This window comes from Phlebotomus papatasi, chromosome 2 (genome assembly GCF_024763615.1).
Source record: "Phlebotomus papatasi isolate M1 chromosome 2, Ppap_2.1, whole genome shotgun sequence".
NCBI lineage: Eukaryota > Metazoa > Arthropoda > Insecta > Diptera > Psychodidae > Phlebotomus > Phlebotomus papatasi.
This window is the reverse complement of record NC_077223.1, coordinates 4,609,690-4,629,422: the sequence shown is the minus strand read 5'-3', so window position 1 is coordinate 4,629,422 and position 19,733 is coordinate 4,609,690. Positions and strand designations below refer to the sequence as shown.

The 19,733-nt window shown below is 36.4% G+C and overlaps 1 protein-coding gene across 4 annotated transcripts in view; it reads left to right on the top strand.

Moving 5' to 3' along the window:
• The window catches only part of LOC129802221 (adenylate cyclase type 2), a 99,700-nt gene extending 80,203 nt beyond the window's left edge, over positions 1 to 19,497 (top strand). For 3 of the 4 annotated variants that reach the window (XM_055847875.1, XM_055847874.1, XM_055847877.1), the window contains exons 7-17: positions 8,217 to 8,566; positions 8,976 to 9,134; positions 9,220 to 9,352; positions 11,740 to 12,160; positions 12,419 to 12,549; positions 14,349 to 14,575; positions 14,647 to 14,848; positions 15,102 to 15,839; positions 15,971 to 15,985; positions 18,582 to 18,824; positions 18,914 to 19,497. In XM_055847875.1, coding sequence (XP_055703850.1) covers positions 8,217 to 8,566; positions 8,976 to 9,134; positions 9,220 to 9,352; positions 11,740 to 12,160; positions 12,419 to 12,549; positions 14,349 to 14,575; positions 14,647 to 14,848; positions 15,102 to 15,839; positions 15,971 to 15,985; positions 18,582 to 18,824; positions 18,914 to 19,045 — 2,751 coding nt within the window. In that variant the 3' untranslated portion in view covers positions 19,046 to 19,497. The remainder of the gene's footprint in view (positions 1 to 8,216; positions 8,567 to 8,975; positions 9,135 to 9,219; positions 9,353 to 11,739; positions 12,161 to 12,418; positions 12,550 to 14,348; positions 14,576 to 14,646; positions 14,849 to 15,101; positions 15,840 to 15,970; positions 15,986 to 18,581; positions 18,825 to 18,913) is intronic. The other variant, XM_055847878.1, reaches the window with a different exon arrangement.
• The last annotated feature ends 236 nt before the right edge of the window (positions 19,498 to 19,733 follow it).

The following is a 19,733-nucleotide window of genomic DNA, read 5'->3' as shown; positions in this document are numbered from 1 at the left end:
CCATTACTAAGTCGAAATTTTCAAAAAAAAGATCCTGTTTCGTAAGAAATTATATAAGTCAAGCCATATGGCTAAGCCTTACACTGAGGAAATAAGAGGGTCCAATTAACTTTTTTTCCTCATAACTTTAACACTTTTAAGGTGTAAAAATATATCAACATTTTTTAATGTTAATTTTACACCTTTTTGAGGGTAAAATTAACATGAAAAGGGGTAACTTTAACCCCTAATACACCTAAAAAAGGTAATATTTACACCGATTTCGGATCAATACTGCAGGGTAAAATTAACATTTCCGGAATGTTATTTTAACTTTTCCGGATTTCTCTCACAGTGTAGGTCTGAAGCCCGTATAACCCTCTACATCCTAAGTTGCATATTTTGACTTTATGCGGTCTTCAGACTAGAGGTTTAGCCTAGTTCACGAAGGTATCAAAATCCTAAATAGCAACCAATTTTATTGCTTAGGGCAGAATCACATTGACAGTAAAATGCTCACCGTCACCGTCAAAGCCCTCACCGTATTTCGTTGATTTACGCATTTTCATTGCAATTCTTACGCAAATTCTGAATTACCGTGTTACCTTATGTCATACTCGGTGGCACTAGGTGAAAATAGTATAAGAAAATTGAATAAATAAAGCGAAAATGCGATAAACGGTAAGCAAAAAAAAACTGTAGGATTTTTTTGCTACAGTTTTTCGTACAGTTTTTTTGCTCACCGTTTATCGCATTTTCGCTTTATTTATTCAATTTTCTTATACTATTTTCACCTAGTGCCACCGAGTATGACATAAGGTAACACGGTAAATCAGAATTTGCGTAAGAATTGCAATGAAAATGCGTAAATCAACGAAATACGGTGAGGGCTTTGACGGTGACGGTGAGCATTTTACTGTCAATGTGATTCTGCCCTTATTCAGAATTTAATAGGTCACTTGCCCTTAATACTCCAATCCTAAGTTAAATTTTTCCAAAAAATCTTGATTGTTGAAAAATTAGAGTAGTTAAGCCATTTGGGTAAGCCTCAAATCTGAAGCCTATATTACGCATTGTTTTCAGTGGATTATATTAAATCAATTAAACTATCTAAGATTTCCCTTTTTTAAATATTATTTTATAAAATTAGGAAAGAATTATTCTATAACAAGATAAGTAGAATTCTTAGCAGTTAATGAAATTTAAATTTCGGAACAAGCTATAATTTAATTCTAGCCAATAAAATAAACTCAAATTGTCCTAAAACTAAAACATAATCTACCAATCTATACGTGTATATTTTTTAAATTAAAATAATTTTTGCTTAAAAGATATGCAGAAAACTAGTTTTTAACGACCAAATTTTGTGACAGCTTTAACAAAACATTGCGTTGGTTGATATCAGCAACTGTGTTAAATGAATTTACAAAGAGAGAGCAGTTATAAAATGCACTTATTTTCAACTTTTGACATGGCTAGAAGCCACACGGTAAGAGATACCGACTTCCGGTCTTCGACGACCTCTCGATAAGTCAACATCATCTAGGACAGTCTTTTTTTCTTTTCCCTCCACCTCTTCCTATCCCTCCAAAACCTTGTTAAGTGTGATTCTTTCATAATCACACCTACTCTAAACCTAAGCTCTAAATGTATGTCAAGTTTGAGGTCTCTGTCTATCTATCTCGAATTGCACGCATTTCGAGGTTACCTGTAATGAATCTCAGCTACCAAAAGCTAATCTGGACTTAAAGTTAGCCCCCAATCCGGGTTTGCAATGAAAGAATCACACCTACTTTAAGCCCAGTTTTTAGTTTATTTCGAAAACGGCTCCTACGATTTCTTTCATTTTCGAACAAGTTTTAGAGGTACTTAAGGCGAATATTTGGTCCTTGGACACCTATGTTCTAAAAACATTTCGATATCGAATTTTTGAATATCAACGTTTAACCACTTTGCAGGGCCTGTTTTTCAACCGATTTGCCTAAACTTGGATTTTGTGAAACGTCTTGAAATTTCAAACAGGACTGTGTCGAACTTAATCGGTCAAGAGTCGGTATGGTACCCGTAAATGATTTACCTTTCCCGGATTTACTCTTCTATTTATTCGAAAGCTTATTATTCATTCTAAAACACTGTAAAACATATTTTTCTTAAGCAATTTTTTTAACCTCGGAATCGTTTTTTCGATCAATCGGTATAAAGCGGTACGTAGCCAAAAAGCATGAGAAAAGATAATACACAGATAGCTCTTTCTCGCGGGTTCGAGTACTCCGCCAATCAAGGGCTCTTCAAGGGGTAACATAAGCAAATCGAGTGGCTCGAGTTCCCGGTTCCCTGAAAAAATGAATGGGTTCCCTGAGTTCCCCGCGAGTTCCATGAAAAAATGTATGGGTTCCCCTGGTTTTCCGTGAGTTACCTAAGTTCTCCTGGGTTTCCCGTGGTTTTACCGACTTTCCCATATGGGTTCCCGGTCAGATTGGCTGGAGTTGATTGATAGATTGGGTGATCCTATGAGGCTATTCTGATGATTTGATGACCTGTTTGATTTGGTATTGTTTGTTTTTTTTAATTTTTGCGTTTGTTATTCATTTAATGATATTCAGGAATGAAATTTAATTATTGGATTAATCTTTCTTTTTTTTTAAATAAAATAATATAAGTGGCATTTCTCTCTACAATTGGACGTACGCCCGAATGGCTCACAGCTCAGTTTGAGGTAGCCATTCTCATTTTTCTCTCACAATGCTTAAAACCGCGCAAGTTGGACAGATCAGTGTTTTTCCTGTTTCTTTTTCTTTACGATTTTATGTGAAAAGATTTTGTTACAAGGTGTTTTTTATCATACATTTGACGAATAATTTACCATGGCATATACAGCCTACGAAAGAGCTTTTCCACCGTTTTGCTCTGGAGGTTGGGCACCAACGCTAAGACGGCGGTGGACGCAAAGTCACAAACATCTCAGAAAAATCCTATTGTAACGCGCTATTAAGACATTGTTGATGAAATAAATTATCTATCTATCTAACTAGTTCTCCGAAATGAATTACCCCTTGGGACGCTATTTGACACATGTCAAGCCAAGTTACGTGGCCTTAACCCGCCAAACCTAATCCTTTATTCCCTTACACGCCCGATCCCTACCATCCTTATGAGTGCTAAACGGTTGCCTTAGGGCTCTTATTGTTAGGTAGCTGTCCTCAGTCTTCACTAAAAGTGAGTATCAGTCGCCATGTACAATTCATTTTCATGAAGAGAAAAAATGGTTAGCACCTTCAGTTCTCAATTCTCCTTTAGATTCTGTAATTATATGAATATGTGAACTTACTCTTTCTATTTTTCCTAAATAACTTCAACTCTGTGCTGTACTTGAGCCCAGACTGATACTAAGACTCCGGACTAAAAAGTTAAGCCGATCTTCTATGCCATTCCCCAAAGTTATGAACATATAAATTTTATGAGGGATCAGTTACTATAATTTTCCTAGAATTCACACATGCCAAGAAGATTGTGTAGCCCCATCTCCAGAAGCTTTGCTGATAAAACATTTTCATCCACCTGGAACCGAAGGTAGAGAGAAAGATGTGTGAGAACTTAATCGTGCCATTGTTCCCCTTTTTCTTCAAATGAAAATCTCAGAGGATTCTCTGCACGGATGGTTTCCCCCAAGAAGCCAGAGTCTGCAGCATGAAAAAAAAAACCAATGAAAGTTGGAAACAACTTGAAGATTATATTCATATCTCACTCCAAAGCTATTATGCCATGATATACATACTTCAAGTATGAAATTTTCTCCCACACACTCAGTATTTCTTTTGAAAAATCATTTGAATTTCTCCACTCTACATTACACACTTGGTAATAATCTTCCTTTAACTCTCATCGTCTTGTCTCCTTCTCCCTGGGATAGCACGCGCACAATACCGTTTCCGCAACAGAAGACCCAACATCATGCAAAATATTATGCATATGAGACAACACCCGTGAGATGTTGATGGGAGGGTTGGAATAAATTATAGCGCGATGTGGCAGGATTTACGGAAGTGCGAGGATGCATTAAGTAACTTTTCGTAGCAAAACAAAAAACGAACGAGAACCCCTCTACGTGTCCCTATTTGCACAATTTGCTGAATATTATCGTGACTTTCATCGTACAATGTTAATTAATACGGATTTATTCGTCCTATTCACCCTATATCAACCGTTGATGCAATAGAAATAGCGATTTCATTATATAGCAACAGGACAGTACCTGATGATACTTTTGTACCCCAAGGCTACTTCCTAATCAGATCAATTTCCCCATCCCTCACACAGAAAAAGCTCTTAATGCTTTCGATGAATATTTCGTGGATGGTATAATTCTCGAAATGAATTTTTGGAATGTCAATGGTCCTGAAAATGAAACAATAACATTCCTATAATGTGAACATAAGGGATAATGGGATTGGATGTGTAATAAGGCTTAAGTGCAGCTTTTGTTATGATCTCCATTTTCATGAATATTAAACGTATTTATTGCATTCCAAAGCATGATAAATGCATTTGAAGCTTTGAGAATTAAAATGTTTTTGGCGGTATGTTTTACTTTACACGAATATAGTAACGTAGCAACAATAATGGTAGTAATAAAATCCAATTCCATTTGGAATGCTTAATGAAAACAAGATTGTAGAGCAGAGGTGAGCAAAAACCGTTTAAAACCGTACAAATGTCAAATGAAGATTGTGCGTCTATGGTCAAAATGCTACCTGGACAAACATATTTTGACGTTTAGTCGGTTTTAAGCGGTTCTTGCTCACACCTGTACTGTGATAAAAATAAAAGGATCAAATTTATCCAAATTTGATCCTTTTGCAATGCACATTTGAATGAATCATTTGAATGCACATTTATCATACACTAGTAAAAATGAAAGGATCACCGAGGATCCTTTGAAAGGGTCGCTGTTTTAACACCTATTAAACTCCAGAATAAACGAATAAAAACAATGAAAAAGTGATCTTTGGTGTTTGCTCGAATGAGAGAAAAATGTTATGAGTAATAAGTTTACAATAAAACATAATCTATCGTGATAGATGTGCATACAAAATTTGAAGAGCTACAGGTGAACCTTTCAAATGATAAAATATGATCCTTTTTTGTTGAAAGGGATCAATTTGACCCTTTCATTTTTACCAGTGTAATAGAACATTAATTTAATCCATCCTTTGGATAAGGATCAAATTTGGATCATTTTTATCCATTTATTTTTACCAGTGTAGTAGAGTAAGATATCTTCAGAATCATGTCTATATTGGAATTTTGAGATTTTCTCACTGTTTCCTTTCCTTTTGCCATCGAAAACTGTTGGGAAATCTTAAAGTTCCGAATTAGACATGATTCCAAATACAAATTACCCAATCTTACCCTAAATAAAAAATAATTTACAAAACTTGTTGATGTTCGAAGAATCTAAACTCATTTTTTTGAGATTTACAATAAAATAGAACCGGTTCCAATCAGTTTTGAGAACCGGTTCATAACCGATAATTATCTTTTATTCGAAATTCAATTATATAACTCCTAAGGTATATTTTGGGTGATTTATAAATCGGTTCAAATCGATTGTATACCGATAATAAACCAGTTAAGAAGCGATAAGTAATTTTCGTCCGAAAATCAATTCTATTACTCTTAAAACTATTTTGGGAGATCTTTCGGGTAATTTATGAAGCGATTGAAATCGGTTTAAGTCGGTTCACAGCCGATAAACTGTAAATGACGCGGAAGTACTTTTGAGATATAACATGTAGGTCACGAGTTCCAGCACTTCGCAAAGCATAAGACGCTTTGCTCTCCTTTTTTCAATCTATACTGTGGTTAATACATGGGAGCCATTTTTCAAATGAAAAATATTTTCAACTCCGACTTATAAAGGGGTCCCTTTAGGTCCCAATCCGCTGTCTCTAACCGTTTGGCCTCTAGAGCTGGCGACAGCAGGACGGACACACATCGTGACGCCAAAAAAACTCGAAACTTCAGATTTCCAAAATTCTACGTATCAAAAGTACGTAAGAGCGTACTGGCCTTGGTCAAGCAGCTATCTAGATACAAAGGTTCAAAGCTTCAAATTTGAAAATAATTGTGTTTCCTCGGTCTTTAATATTTCATCTTGAAAATCTAGAACTTTAATATCTACTAAGCACTAAAGATAGTTGTGTCTTTTATTTCAAGTTTTTTATTTTTTTTTTAAATTAAAAAAAAATGAAACGAAAAGTTCACTTATTTTTTCATCTTCGTAACATTTATTTCATATCCTTTAATAATATGCTGTTTTAAGCAAAAACATCAGTTTCCTCTCCGTTTCTTTGTTCGGTTTTGTCATCTAACGATAGCGCAGCTGTTTCTTCAGTCATGGTTTCAATGAAGGATGCGCCTCATAGATATTTATTTATGAGAGTGTCAAAATTTCCAACTTGGAGCGCCTGTTTTTAGGCAACCACGTGACCTAGATCAAATTATATATATTTTCCGAAAGGTCTTGATATCGGCTAAGACATACTAAAATTTCAGCTTAATCGGTTAAGTTCTAGGTTTTGACAGTTATTGAAAATGGCGGACAAAAACGTCAAATCAAGTTGGCGATGACAGCATCTTGTAGATCTCGAACATTTTATCTTAAGTTCTCAAATTGGATTACAGTGCCCGTTTTTTAATCCAGATGATTGGGAGACAATATGACAGATATCCGCTTCGTAATCCAGATGGATTTTTTGAATTTGTTCAACGTCTCGAAAATATAATACAAGTTTTTTTGTAGAATTAAAATAAAAGTTATAAAGAAGATTAAAAAGACATAATTATAGAATTCTATGCTATTATACTTCATTTATTAAACAAAAACTTCACAAGATAATTAATTTTCATTGGTGAATAGACATGCATACATAACCCCAAAATTATTTTATATGTAACCGTCGAAACTTGTCCGGATTACGCCGATCCGGATTAGAGAGCGGGCGCGGGCACTGTATGTTTTATTCAAATACTTCTCTAAAAGCTTTAGAAAGACCATATAGGCCGACATAAATCATGCGTTTCTAGGAGCAAAATACTAAAGAAAAAATATTTTAATGAAAATAATGCAAAAAAATCAAAATGGATCATTCTAGTCAGATAAATTTAGATTAGACTTAGGTATTTTAATACTAAGAATTCACTTTTGGAGTTAGACTTTTGGATAACTTTTTAAAGGAATCGATTTGGCAAAATCCAATGTTTGCATTTTATTGACTATTACTGAAACTACAAGTATCCGTTTGAAGATCATTGTGTCCTCTTTAATACATAATTTATCCCTATATATCTTAGCATGGTAGACGAGAGCGGCAAAGGCCATTACTAAGTCCTAGAATTAAAGAAAAGCTTACGAACAGCTAAGAGACAAAGACACCCGAACTTACAGTACACTTTACAAAATGAGACGATCAAATGTTGTATTCCAAATGGTCAATAGGTCCTGACACGACTTCTTAAAGTGTCAATTGGTGTTTCTTTCACCCTATTATATGAGACGTTCAGAACAAAAAGTACCTATCGTATATGTATTTCCTGTATTTCCCTATTAACCCTTTTAGGACGATTGGAACACCGGTGTCCCATAAAGAAAATAAGTTTTCCTAACTACCTAAAGTTATTTTTTTTTAATGTTTATATATAATTCCAAAGTAGAAGATTAAGTGAATCTAGGTTATTTTTTGCAAGTTTCCAGATATTTGCTATAAAGTAAATATTTAAGCTTTAAAATGACGTATTTTTAAATTCTAATATTGAAAAATTATTTTAATTATTTTTTAATTACTTACAAGTTTTTTTTTAAGTAAAACCGTTTTGGAAAAAGAAACTACAATACTTAAACATAATATTTTTCATTAGAGTGAAAATGATTATTCATTTGTATAGTTAGAAAAATTACTTAAATGTTTAGGCTATTTTTGTCCCTATCGGTCGCAGAGGTAAAAAATGCACCGAATCAGACTCTGTTAGATAGTCCAATGTCAGATATAAGACGTTTCATTAATTTTGTTTATCGGTTAAATTTTTATTGTTGATTTTCGGTCCGTAAAAAGTGTCTCGTCGTTAAAGGGTTAAAATAGCTCAATCTTACTCTGAGCGAAACATATACTATTTGCCTCTGATTGTCCCTTCAGGCACTGTCTTCACTAATAAGAACAAACTACATGTGTCTTCTGTAGGTGAAACGGAGCATAATGCTGAAAATGGCCGATGCGTGCCATCATCAAGCTGGTGGAGGGCAAACCACTCGTTTTCACGAACTCTACGTGCAGCGGCATAACAATGTGTCCATTCTCTATGCCGATATCGTGAATTTTACCCCTCTATCGGAGCAGCTCACGGCCAGTGACCTCGTGAAGACACTCAATGAACTGTTTGGGCGTTTCGACCAAATTGCCCAGGAGAATCAATGCTTGAGGATTAAGATTCTAGGCGATTGCTACTACTGCGTATCTGGATTGCCGGTATCACGACCTCAGCATGCAGCCAATTGCGTTAACATGGGTCTGGCAATGATTGATGCCATCAGGTGAGATGTATTGCGGTTTGAATAAAATATTTTAGGAAGTGGTGGGAAAGCATATAATTAATTTGCATGCTGGAGAAGAAGTTTTCGTGTAGCATACATGATTAGGTTTACTGATGCTTTTCAAAATGTTCAATCAATAACAATTCCTGGGGAAACGATAATCCCCAGGAAATTCATCAGAATATGCTATTTCCATTTGGAAGGAAATTAGGAAATCATCCGATAGCTTTCGGCAGAAACGGTAATTTAGTGAATGATTAAATTACAAATTTAGCTTTATTTTCCGTTAATGGCAAATGATGAAAATGTGAAATTTGTTGGTCATAAATGTGGGGGAAAGGGTCGAATTCAATCTAGCTTAAAATGTGTGAGATGAAGCAAATAAAGTGAATATGTTGCAATTATGCAGATTTGTGCGGGAGGCTACGGGTTTCAATGTTGACATGAGAATAGGAGTTCATACTGGTAATGTCCTCTGTGGTGTCCTGGGCCTTCGGAAGTGGCAATTCGATGTGTGGAGCGACGATGTAACACTGGCCAATCATATGGAAAGTGGTGGAGTTGCTGGGTAAATATTTACAAGCCCTCAGTGTTCCCATGTTAAGCTAAATTGCAAAACACAAATTCTACATAGTGTACAATTTTTCTTACAGACGTGTTCACATCACCAAAGCAACGCTGGATCATCTAGATGATAAGTTTGAGGTTGAACCAGGGAATGGAGCTTCCCGAGAGGCATACTTGGCTGATCACAAAGTTGAAACTTTTCTCATAGTACCACCAAAGGTAAAGCTATTCCCAAACCGAAATGGAAATTGAACATTTGGGATATTCCATTGAAATCAATCAAATGCTTTTGTTGATACTGAGGGGTTAATCATACTATACGGTGTCGGCTAAAATCCTAAAAACGAAAATCCCGAAAATGCAAAATCACAAAAAGCCAAAAATCCGAAAGGAAAAATACCGAAAAAAAATAAAATACGGAATGGATTTAAGTCCGAAAAAGCCAAAATCCCAGAAGCCACAATCGCAGCCTGAACGCCAAAATTCCGAAAACTAATATCCCAAAAACACAAACACCTGAATGGGTTATAATCCCAAAAAGCCAAATCCCGAAAACACCAAATCGCGAATGGGTCAAAATCCCAATACGCCAAAATCCCGAAAGCCCAAATCTCTAATGGTTAGAATCTGTAAGAGACGAAATTATACGGATGGCAATGTGTAAAATAATTTTCAAAACACAACAAATTTTTCTATTCTTTGTCTCCAACTAACATGGATGTAATTGTAGGAGTAGCTATGACACTTTTAAGAATTCGAAATTTTGGCTTACGGTTTTACGGGCTTGCGGGCCTTATCCAAAGTTTTGGGATTTTTGCTTACAGGATTTTAGCATTCGGGATTTTGAACCTTTTCAAAATTCTGTAAAGCCAACAGAATTTTAACCCATTCCGGATTTTCACTAGTCAGGATTACGACCTATTCGGGATTTTGATCTATTCAATATTTCGACTCTTCGAAATTTTGACGCATTCGGGATTTTGGCTCTTCGGAATTTTGACGCATTCGGGATTTCGACCTATTCGGGATTACGACCTATTCGGGATTTTGACTATTGTGGAATTTGGGAAATCGGGATTGCGATCTATTCGGGATTTCGATCTATTCAATACTTCGACTATTCGAAATTTTGACGGCTTCGGGATTTTGGCTCTTCAGAATTTTGACCCATTCGGGATTTTGACCTATTAGGGATTTTGACGATTGTGGATTTTAACAAATCGGGATTACGATCTATTCGGGATTTTAATCTATTCAGTATTTCGACTCTTCGAAATTTAGGCCCATTCGGGATTTTGGCTCTTCGGAATTTTGACCTATTCGGGATTTTGGCTCTTCGGGATTTTGACCTAATCAGGATTACAACCTATTCGGAATTACGACCTATTCGGGATTTTGACCTATTCAGTACTTCAACTCTTCCAAATTTTGATCCATTTAGGATTTTGGCTTTTCGGAATTTTGACCCATTCGGGATTTTGGCTTTTCGGGATTTTGACCCATTATGGATTTTGACCTATTTGGGATTTTCACCTATTCGGAATTTTGACTCTTCGGAATTTTGACCCATTCGGGATTTTGGCTCTTTGGATTTTTGATCTATTCGGGATTTTAGCTTTTCGGGATTTAGACCTAATCGGGATTTTGATCTATTCGGGATTTTCACCTATTCGGAATTTTGACCCATTCGGGATTTTAGCTCTTCGGGATTACGACCTATTCGGGATTTTGACCTCTTCAGTACTTCGACTCTTCGAAATTTTGACCCATTCGGGATTTTGGCTTCAGGATTTTGACCGGAAACCATATTATGACATAATATTTTCGATTGGGGTCTAAATTTTTTTTAATTTTTTTTTTAAATTTAAATGAATTCAGAAGAAAAGGAATGACCGAAGTGTTATCTATGAAGCGCAGTAATCTTTTCCTCTTCATAGTTAGATTAATTTTACAGCTACCAGGTTAAGTATGACTACCTAAGTACCTAATTAGAGAGAGCACTGACCCTGTGACACAGCAATCCTTGGTTAGATTCTCATATCAAAGTTTCTAGTTAGTAAAGGGATTATCCCTATGTGATACTCCTTGGAAACTTCAAAGATAATTTTTTTAAAAAAAAATACCGAAATAGGTTAGTAGCAGAGTGCTCTCAATATGATGCAGTGTCTCCGGGTTGAATCCTCTTTTAGGAGACCAGAAATTTTCAAACAGGAAATGTCCGAAAATTTTCCAAAAAAGCCAATCAAACCTAAAAAACCTACATAGGCCCAGGAAATTTCTTTCGAATAAAAAATGCATAATCCCGAAAGCATAATCCCAGAACTCCCTGTTCCGACCATTGATAATTTTTTCTTTAATAGGCTTAAAGGGTCTTAAGACTCTCCTAAAATTATCATGAATTTCGTACTCGATTCTGGAAATGACACCTTTTAAAGTGTATAAGCTTTCCAGTTCAAGTTCCAAACCCCTTGGCTTGCATTTCCAATAGAAATTGTACAACATGTGAATTGCTCTACGTAGTTGGAAAATGTCAATGGAAATCCCAAATAGTCTATTGAAATTTTCACACTCATTGCAATAGAAATTGTAATATTTCCTTCTTGCAGAAATCCACCACGGATTTATCAAAGGTGACACCCAATAGTTCCCCGAAGCCACCTGACTCCCTACCCATAAGCAAAGTGTCAATTATGGAGCCAGAAGACAATTCCAGTGACACAAAGACACCTTCAACCACTGACTGTGACTCCAAAGACGAACTGAAAATTGCCACAGTAACACTTCAGATAACACCGACAATCACAGAGGAGGATGGGGATAATGCTGCTGATGACAAGGATGTTAACAAGAAGTCCTGCTTGTCACTACCTGTGGAACCAATGAACGGTATAACTCCACCTGCTGTGCACGATCGACGAAAACTTTCCGTACAGGGCTTGATGGGCTTTGGGGAGAGAAGACGATCCTCTGGAGCTTTTCTCACAGATCTCACGCGCAAAATGTCCATATCAAATGGTGATGGATTTGGTGAGACAGGTTTTTCATCCTCTAACAATGTCGGTCACATTCCTATTGTTGCACACTTTTGGAGCTTTTGCAGCTACTCTCTGTTCACTTGTACTTTTGAAGCTTACCCAAAAAAGCAAAGTCCCAACTAAGCATCCAAGATCATCTTCCCTTGTGATCTAACCATTATTGTTTTGATGAACTTGAAATTGAAAGTCTTCTGATGCATAAAAAGCCTAGGTTTCCGATAGCTTTGTAATCCCAACCTAACTCTTTCAGCAACCCCTGGAGGACCTCCTTTGCGGTCCAGGCCATCGTCCAAGATGACCAAGTACGTAGAGTGCTGGGGTGCAGATAAACCCTTTGCCAACATTACAGACTCCACAATGGCAAAGAATATAGGCCTAGCTGTAAGTTTTAGAACGTTCCACAAACTTTAGGAATTTTCTTCTGATAGCAGATTTTGGTATTATAAACATTTGAAAAATTCTAATTTGGTCCAGTTTGGATTTGATGAAAACCGTTAAAACCCATTAGATAACATCATGTTCATTCATTCATCGGGGTCCTAGGACCCCGATCCTAAGACCTAGGAATCACAGGTTAGCGGCCCACAACCTGTCGATCCTCCGTTATTTCAGAAAGAGTATTCCATATGGCCTTGTCGTTGTGGTAGGCTTACCAGATCGGATGTCACTCCAGAACAGAGTTGAGCAAAAACCGTTTGAAACCGAACAAACTTCAAATGTAAATTGTACGTTAGTGGTCAAAACGCTACCTGGACAAGCTTTTTGACGTTTATCAGGTTTCAAACGATGATAGCGACCAGGTATCAGGTTTGAATTTGATATCGATCAGGTGGAAAATCTCGATAAACAACAGTTTGTCCATTGTTCCCCATAGGTCGTTTCCGGTATAATCCATATGTCACCCATGGCTCTTTGTTGTACATTTTGTGAACAGAATACAGTGAAACAGGGTACAAATCTGAGGTAACAGGTCCTTTTACCCAAGAGACACGGGTTTTAGGGTGGTCCATGGATAAGTATTCACTAAGGACTTCTCGTAGACGCAAAGATGTCGATCTGTTCCAGTAGCTGTTTCCAAATAAACTAAAATCCGGTTCTAGGACTAACTACAATCACCAAATGAGATGCACCCGAAAGGTACCGCAACTACACAGGAGTAATACCGTATTGACTTTATTTAATAAGAAATATTTTAATACAAATCTTTCGGACCTTATGTTACTCCATCATAGTCCAAGCTTGAAAGAATGTTTCTCAATTGTTCTCAATTCTGAAGCCTTTTTTTTAAGTTTGAACAAGTTCCACAATCTAAACAGTCCCATTGCAGCTTAGGTAGGATTGTGGAACATGAATAATTGAGAAGTCCTTTTATAAGCTAATTAAGATAGTTAAAGTCTTCTGATCAGCTATCTCTCCATTATAGATATTTCTAATCATCCACGAAAATTATGATGGCACAAACTATTATCAATAATCCACAGCACTATCTAACTTCCAGGGAGAGTGTCTCAGCTTTGGAACTTGTTCAGTAGATGACCTTCATTACACCTATCAAGTACTGAACATTCTTAGTGTCAAGATAAAATATCACAGTCAAGAAACTCTCGTTGGAACTTAAACGGTTTGTGGAACATTGATTATCGATATATCCTATTACAACATAAGGGTAAAGTGTCTTAATCGAGATTGCTGAATATGTTATATTCTTAGTATCTGAAAAAAGATCTAGGTTGTCAATGATTCTCAACACCATCTAGGCTCCAGCGGATGTATTTCATTTGTGGAACTTGTTCAGTGATTGGCCCTTTTTGTCCATGAACGAGTACCTCGATCACCATCGACCACGGTCCCATTCCACTAATTAAATTTTGCGCCTTAAAATTATTTCTTTAATTTTGAATTTCATTGGCCTTTCGGAAAATGGTTCTAATGTAACCTTACTTGTGCCAACTAATACACTTGTTCTTTTCTTTATTTAAAAAGAAGAAAATCACTCATTTTTTGTTAAATATTGTTAAAAACTGTTGCATTTTAGTGCAACCACATTACACAAAAAAAAAAACAATCGGTAATTATCTGTGGAATCTGGATCCGACTAAGAAATTCCAAAGTTTGTGGAACGTGTTTTAGAGCAATTTAGCTGAGACGGAATCAAATACATTGGGAGATCTCCTTTTCAGAGTATAGCTATGATAGAATCGAATTTACTCCCACCGGAAACCGAATGCAGTGACTGTGGTTGCTTCGGACCGCCTAAGGAACTGAAGCCCATTACAATGTGGTACAGGAACAAACCACGTGAGGCATTGTATCGTCAACAGCCAGATCCACACTTTAGATATGATTTAATATGTGCATTTACTATGTTCCTTTCAATTGCCGTGATCCAGCTTATTATTATTAGAAGGTTAGCTTCAAACATCGACAACTTTGAACCTAGGCAATGGTTCTTGATTGATTTTATTCTTGATTTTTCAGCAATGTTGCACTTTTAGGATCATTAGGTGCTTGTGCAATTTCACTTGGCATTTTCTTGTACCTCAGCCACTCTCAATTTGGTGAGAGTTCATCTCCAGGATCTCATGGTCCTGGTCAAGTGATAGCAAACAGTCGTCCTCTGAGGATGGCCATATTCTTTATAACTATTGCTTTAATAGCTGCTTTTGCTGTTTTTAGTGTGGTAAGTAGTTATTTGCGATAGGGGAAAGTACTCTCCCTTCGAATGTTCACTGTTCATGCCTTCGAATAATGTGAATTTCATTTTATTTTTCCTAGTGTAATCACTATTAATACACAATTATCACATAATTATCAATAATTGATGATAAACTAACTAATAAATAGTTATTCGAAAGCATGAACGTTCGAAGGAAGAGTACTTTCCCCTAGTTTCTTTCTGAGTTACCTCTAATAAAACCTATATCCTCAAATAGATAAATTTTGAAGATGAATACCCTGTGAATACCATATTAAATATGACTGAAATCCCACCGATGATGGATGCTATGGCCGTTGAAGCAGCTCCAACGTACATTTTCTGTTGTGCTTTGAGTCTTTCGGCGATTTCTGCTTTCCTAAGAGCCGGATTTGTCCTCAAGTTCGCCTCAATGATCCTATCTATCAGTCTACAGGGGGTTGTGTTGTACTTTAGTGACCTGTTCCAGCGCTACGATGCCTATACTCTGCAAACTTGGCCCCTGGTTATTCAAGGAGTCCTATTTCTCCTCCTAATTGCCTCTGTGTTGCATACCCTGGATCGCCAGGGTGAATTTGTGGCCCGAACGGATTTTCTCTGGAAGGCCAAGCTGAAAATCGAACAGGAGGAAGTGGAGACCATGAGGGGTATCAACAAAATCCTTCTTGAGAATATCCTCCCCGCCCATGTGGCATCACACTTCCTACGGAAGGATCGCTCAGATGACCTCTATCATGAGAGCTATTCCTGCGTAGCTGTTATGTTTGCCTCCATTCCCAACTACAAGGAATTCTATGATGAGTCTGACGTCAATAAGCAAGGTCTCGAGTGCCTAAGGCTGCTCAATGAGATCATCTGTGACTTTGACAAACTCCTTCTCAAACCAAAGTACAGTGGCATCGAGAAGATAAAGACAATAGGAAGTACGTATATGATTGCATCGGGACTGAGACCCGGCAAGGAAGAAGGTGCAACGGTAAGTCTCATCACAAATTTTTGGTATTGTTATATGGAAACCTATTTTTAAATAAATCTAATAAGACCAAAAATTCACGCATGCCTTCCTCAATCACGAAACACTCTCAATCTTGCGTCCAAATAACACAGAAACTTAATATCTTGGTAAGAAAACAAATTGATGTTGTTGTAGCCCTTTTGTTGTTTAGTAGTGTATAGGGGAGACCGGGGTAGAATTGGCCACGTACAGTATTAGATAGTGGTATCCTATAGTTTGCCTTCGAAGGAATATTGAGAAAACCACTTTCTATTCTAAATATATACCTCCCTTACTATTTATTGAAATATTTATCAGCTTCATAAAAACATTTTTGTACAAATTACATGCAATCAAAAATTTCATTTGGTGGATAATTCTACCCCGGTCTCCCCTACGCATAATTATTGTTTTTCTAACGGCGTTTTCACACTTGCACATTTAAATTTTAATGTGATTCACATTAATTGTCGCTTGTGAGAGATAAATATTTTTCACATTAAAAAATTAAAGAGAAAATCGCATTAATTTTTCGCATTAATGCTATAAATCACTTTATATCAAATTTTGCGGGCCAAGTCTACCTTTATATCAACAAATAGATCAAATTTTGAATATAAAATGATTCAAATACACAAATTACACATTTGGACTCTCACCAGCGACAATTAATATGATTCACATTAAAATTTTAATGTGCAAGTGTGATAACACAGTAAAATTAACATATTTTTAGAAAGGGAATCAAAGAAAATTCATTCTCCTTTACTCTTCATTAAATATCAAAAACGTCATAGAACATATTACGGAAAAGATGCAACGTTGCTTGATGTTTTTATTGTACAATAATTTCTAAAAAAAAAATTAACTATAATCTTAATTTTTAAAGATTTGTTTTATAAGGTTCAAGGCAAAATTTGTAATCCTGGACAACCGGAAAATCCGGTCAAATCAATTTAATTTGTCCTAACTCTAAATTGGTTTGGAATTTGATTTGTCCAAAATTCTAAATTGCACTCTAAAACTATTTTTAAAAAAAACTTTTCCTTTTATTAACTTAGTATGAGAACGTAAGAGGTTGACAATATAGAGAAATTATTTACGATAGACAGAAGTCAAATTCCTTAAAGATTATTTTCCATTTTCGAAGTCACTCCTAAAACATTTGTTGTGCCTCCGGCACACCTCTTAGATCGATAAAATTTCATGAAGTCGAAATTCGCATCCCTTTCTTTCTCAGAAGACTTGCATAAGTATATCCCATTCTTTCGGGCTCATAATTCGACTGAACTAAATTTAATTTAGTGTGACGTTCAAAAGAAGAAGAAGATTGCGAAAGACTAGGATAGACATATACTAAACTTTTAAGAAAGAAAGGGATGTGAATTTTGATCTTATGAAATTTTCCTGATCTAAATTTTCCTGATCATCTGGTGTGCCGGAGCCATTAATCTGTAAATTAGGTAAAGAAAGTTTATGAAAAGGGACTCTAATCGATGATCCTAAATCCTCAGTCTGTGACAGTCATATCTCGATTGAAGAAGGTTCCTGAAAGATCTTCGAATGCAGCAGATAGAAAATGTTTAATTGATGTTAGTCAATTGTTTGTTCAGAGGGCAGTTTATTATAAAGATTACGAAATAAATTGAATTGCATTGAATTGAATTGAAAAGAGCAAGCTTTTTGAAATTTTTGGCATACGTTTATGCATATTTAAAGTACTTCAATAATATTTTCGAAGAAAAATATTTCAAAATAGCGAACTAATGAGTAGTCCGATGGAGCGCCTCGTCGCAGCACTCCCTGACTTGCAGGAAATCTGCAGCTCGTAAAGATTGTGTGAGAAAAAATAGGGGGAGATAGGACTATTTTGAGCTGTGGGGTTACATCGATAAATTATTTCATCGCCTATTCCTAATGAAGCTGGTCCTTACAATTATTTTATTCAGATTCACGATAGTTTTGTCTATCCAAATTACATCAATAATGCCTAAAGTTGGATGTTATTTAACCCTTTAAGGACGATTGGGTCACCGGTGACCCAAAAATGAAATTTTTCCTACGATCTTCTAAAGTTATGCTTTGCTCTAAAAAGTTAGAAAAAGTGATTTTTCCTGACCCCCGATTTTTGACCTTCTCGTCCTTAAAGGGTTAAAGCCTAAGCACTGGGCGCCCTTACTGTGTGTCGAGACGAGCTCTGAAGAAGACCCAAGCCGAGGGTCGAAAGCTTTGGAGAAAAACTTGAATCTTTCCTTTTAAAAAAGGAATAATTTTCTGATAAACACCGAAAGAGTTGTGAAGAACAGAAAATTTCCATTAGATCCCAGAAACCAAAAGTTTTGTACCAACTATGTGGAACATTGCAATTTTGTACGGTTTCAATGGGCGCTAAAAAATTGATAAATCGATTTTTGAAAATTCATCTGGCAATATGCTGACTTAGGCTTATCACTCCCTTGATGCCCTCTTTATATCCAAAGATAACAGGAAAACTTTATTATTTTCGATTTAGAATCCGGTTCTGAAAATTTTGATAAATAAAAAAAATCACCTACAGGAATATTCAATGAAATCCTTTTCCATTAACCCAAAGGTTTTATCAAACATAAATTGAAATTCTATACTAGGTTGTATGTTTAAATTATGGATTAGGGTGTTGATCTATTTATCTTTGTGCTCCCTCTGCCCTTTCTCCGTTAATTGATTGAGCTTTTTGGGGTTTAGGATGAAAAGCGAACTGAGGAGCACAATGTGGTGACTCTGGTGGACTTTGCCATATCCCTGATGTCGGCTCTGGATCAAATCAATCGGGAGTCATTTCAACGCTTCAGACTGAGGATTGGCCTCAACCATGGACCCGTGATTGCGGGTGTTATTGGGGCCCAGAAGCCCCAATACGACATTTGGAGCAACACTGTGAATGTAGCATCGAGAATGGACTCATGTGGGATTATGGGACGTCTTCAGGTAAGTTTTGAGGACAATAAAAGAATTTTAAAATGGGTCTTTTACCCACCCTTTCTGTGGGATAATGATGGGGGTATTTTATTGAGCAGACGACAGAGCATACAGCTAAGGTCCTCATGACGGCAGGATATGCCTGTGATTGTCGTGGTCCAACCTATGTGAAGGGAAAAGGCACCCTAACCACGTACTTCGTGAAGACACCATACGACGAAAAGATTTAAGCACAGACAATCCCTCCCTCATCCCAATTTTCTCCTCAGCAAATCCCTCCCGGCAGAGAATCAACAAATCATGAGCTTTCTGTATCCCAAAACCTCACCCATTGTCATTCCCCACGCACTGGAGGAGATTACGACTTTCCATCACAGCCCATGGAATGTTTCCTTAAGGATCAAGGCAGTTTATGTCGCCGAATAACCATCCTCTGCCCTCTTGTTTGGTGTTATGCACTTGACGCTATGGAAAGGACTAAGACACCGAGCAAACATTAGAGATTTTTTGCCAAAGGCTAATCATATGATCAATTATTGACGTATCACATTAGGATGTTTAGTGTAATTGAGCGAAGGTTAAACCTTCAAAATTGGTGTAAAACAACCTGAGAGGATGGGAAGGATGCAAGAATTTTTTTTTTTTTGGAGAATGAAATAAAAGTTATATTAGATGGATAAAATGTGTTGAATGTCGTTAAAATTCAACTTGTGCGGAATGTTTCAACCAGCGATAATTGGAATTCCTTAAGCAGGAGACTTTGTTATGTGAGGAGCAACAGGAAGGAGAAGCTTTTCAGGAAGGATAAAATAACAACTTCAGGAAATATGCTACAGACATTTTTTTTTGTGCTTGAGGTAGTCTATTCTCATGTTCTTAAATCTCTCTTCGGAACACAGGAAAAAGTGTATGGTATTT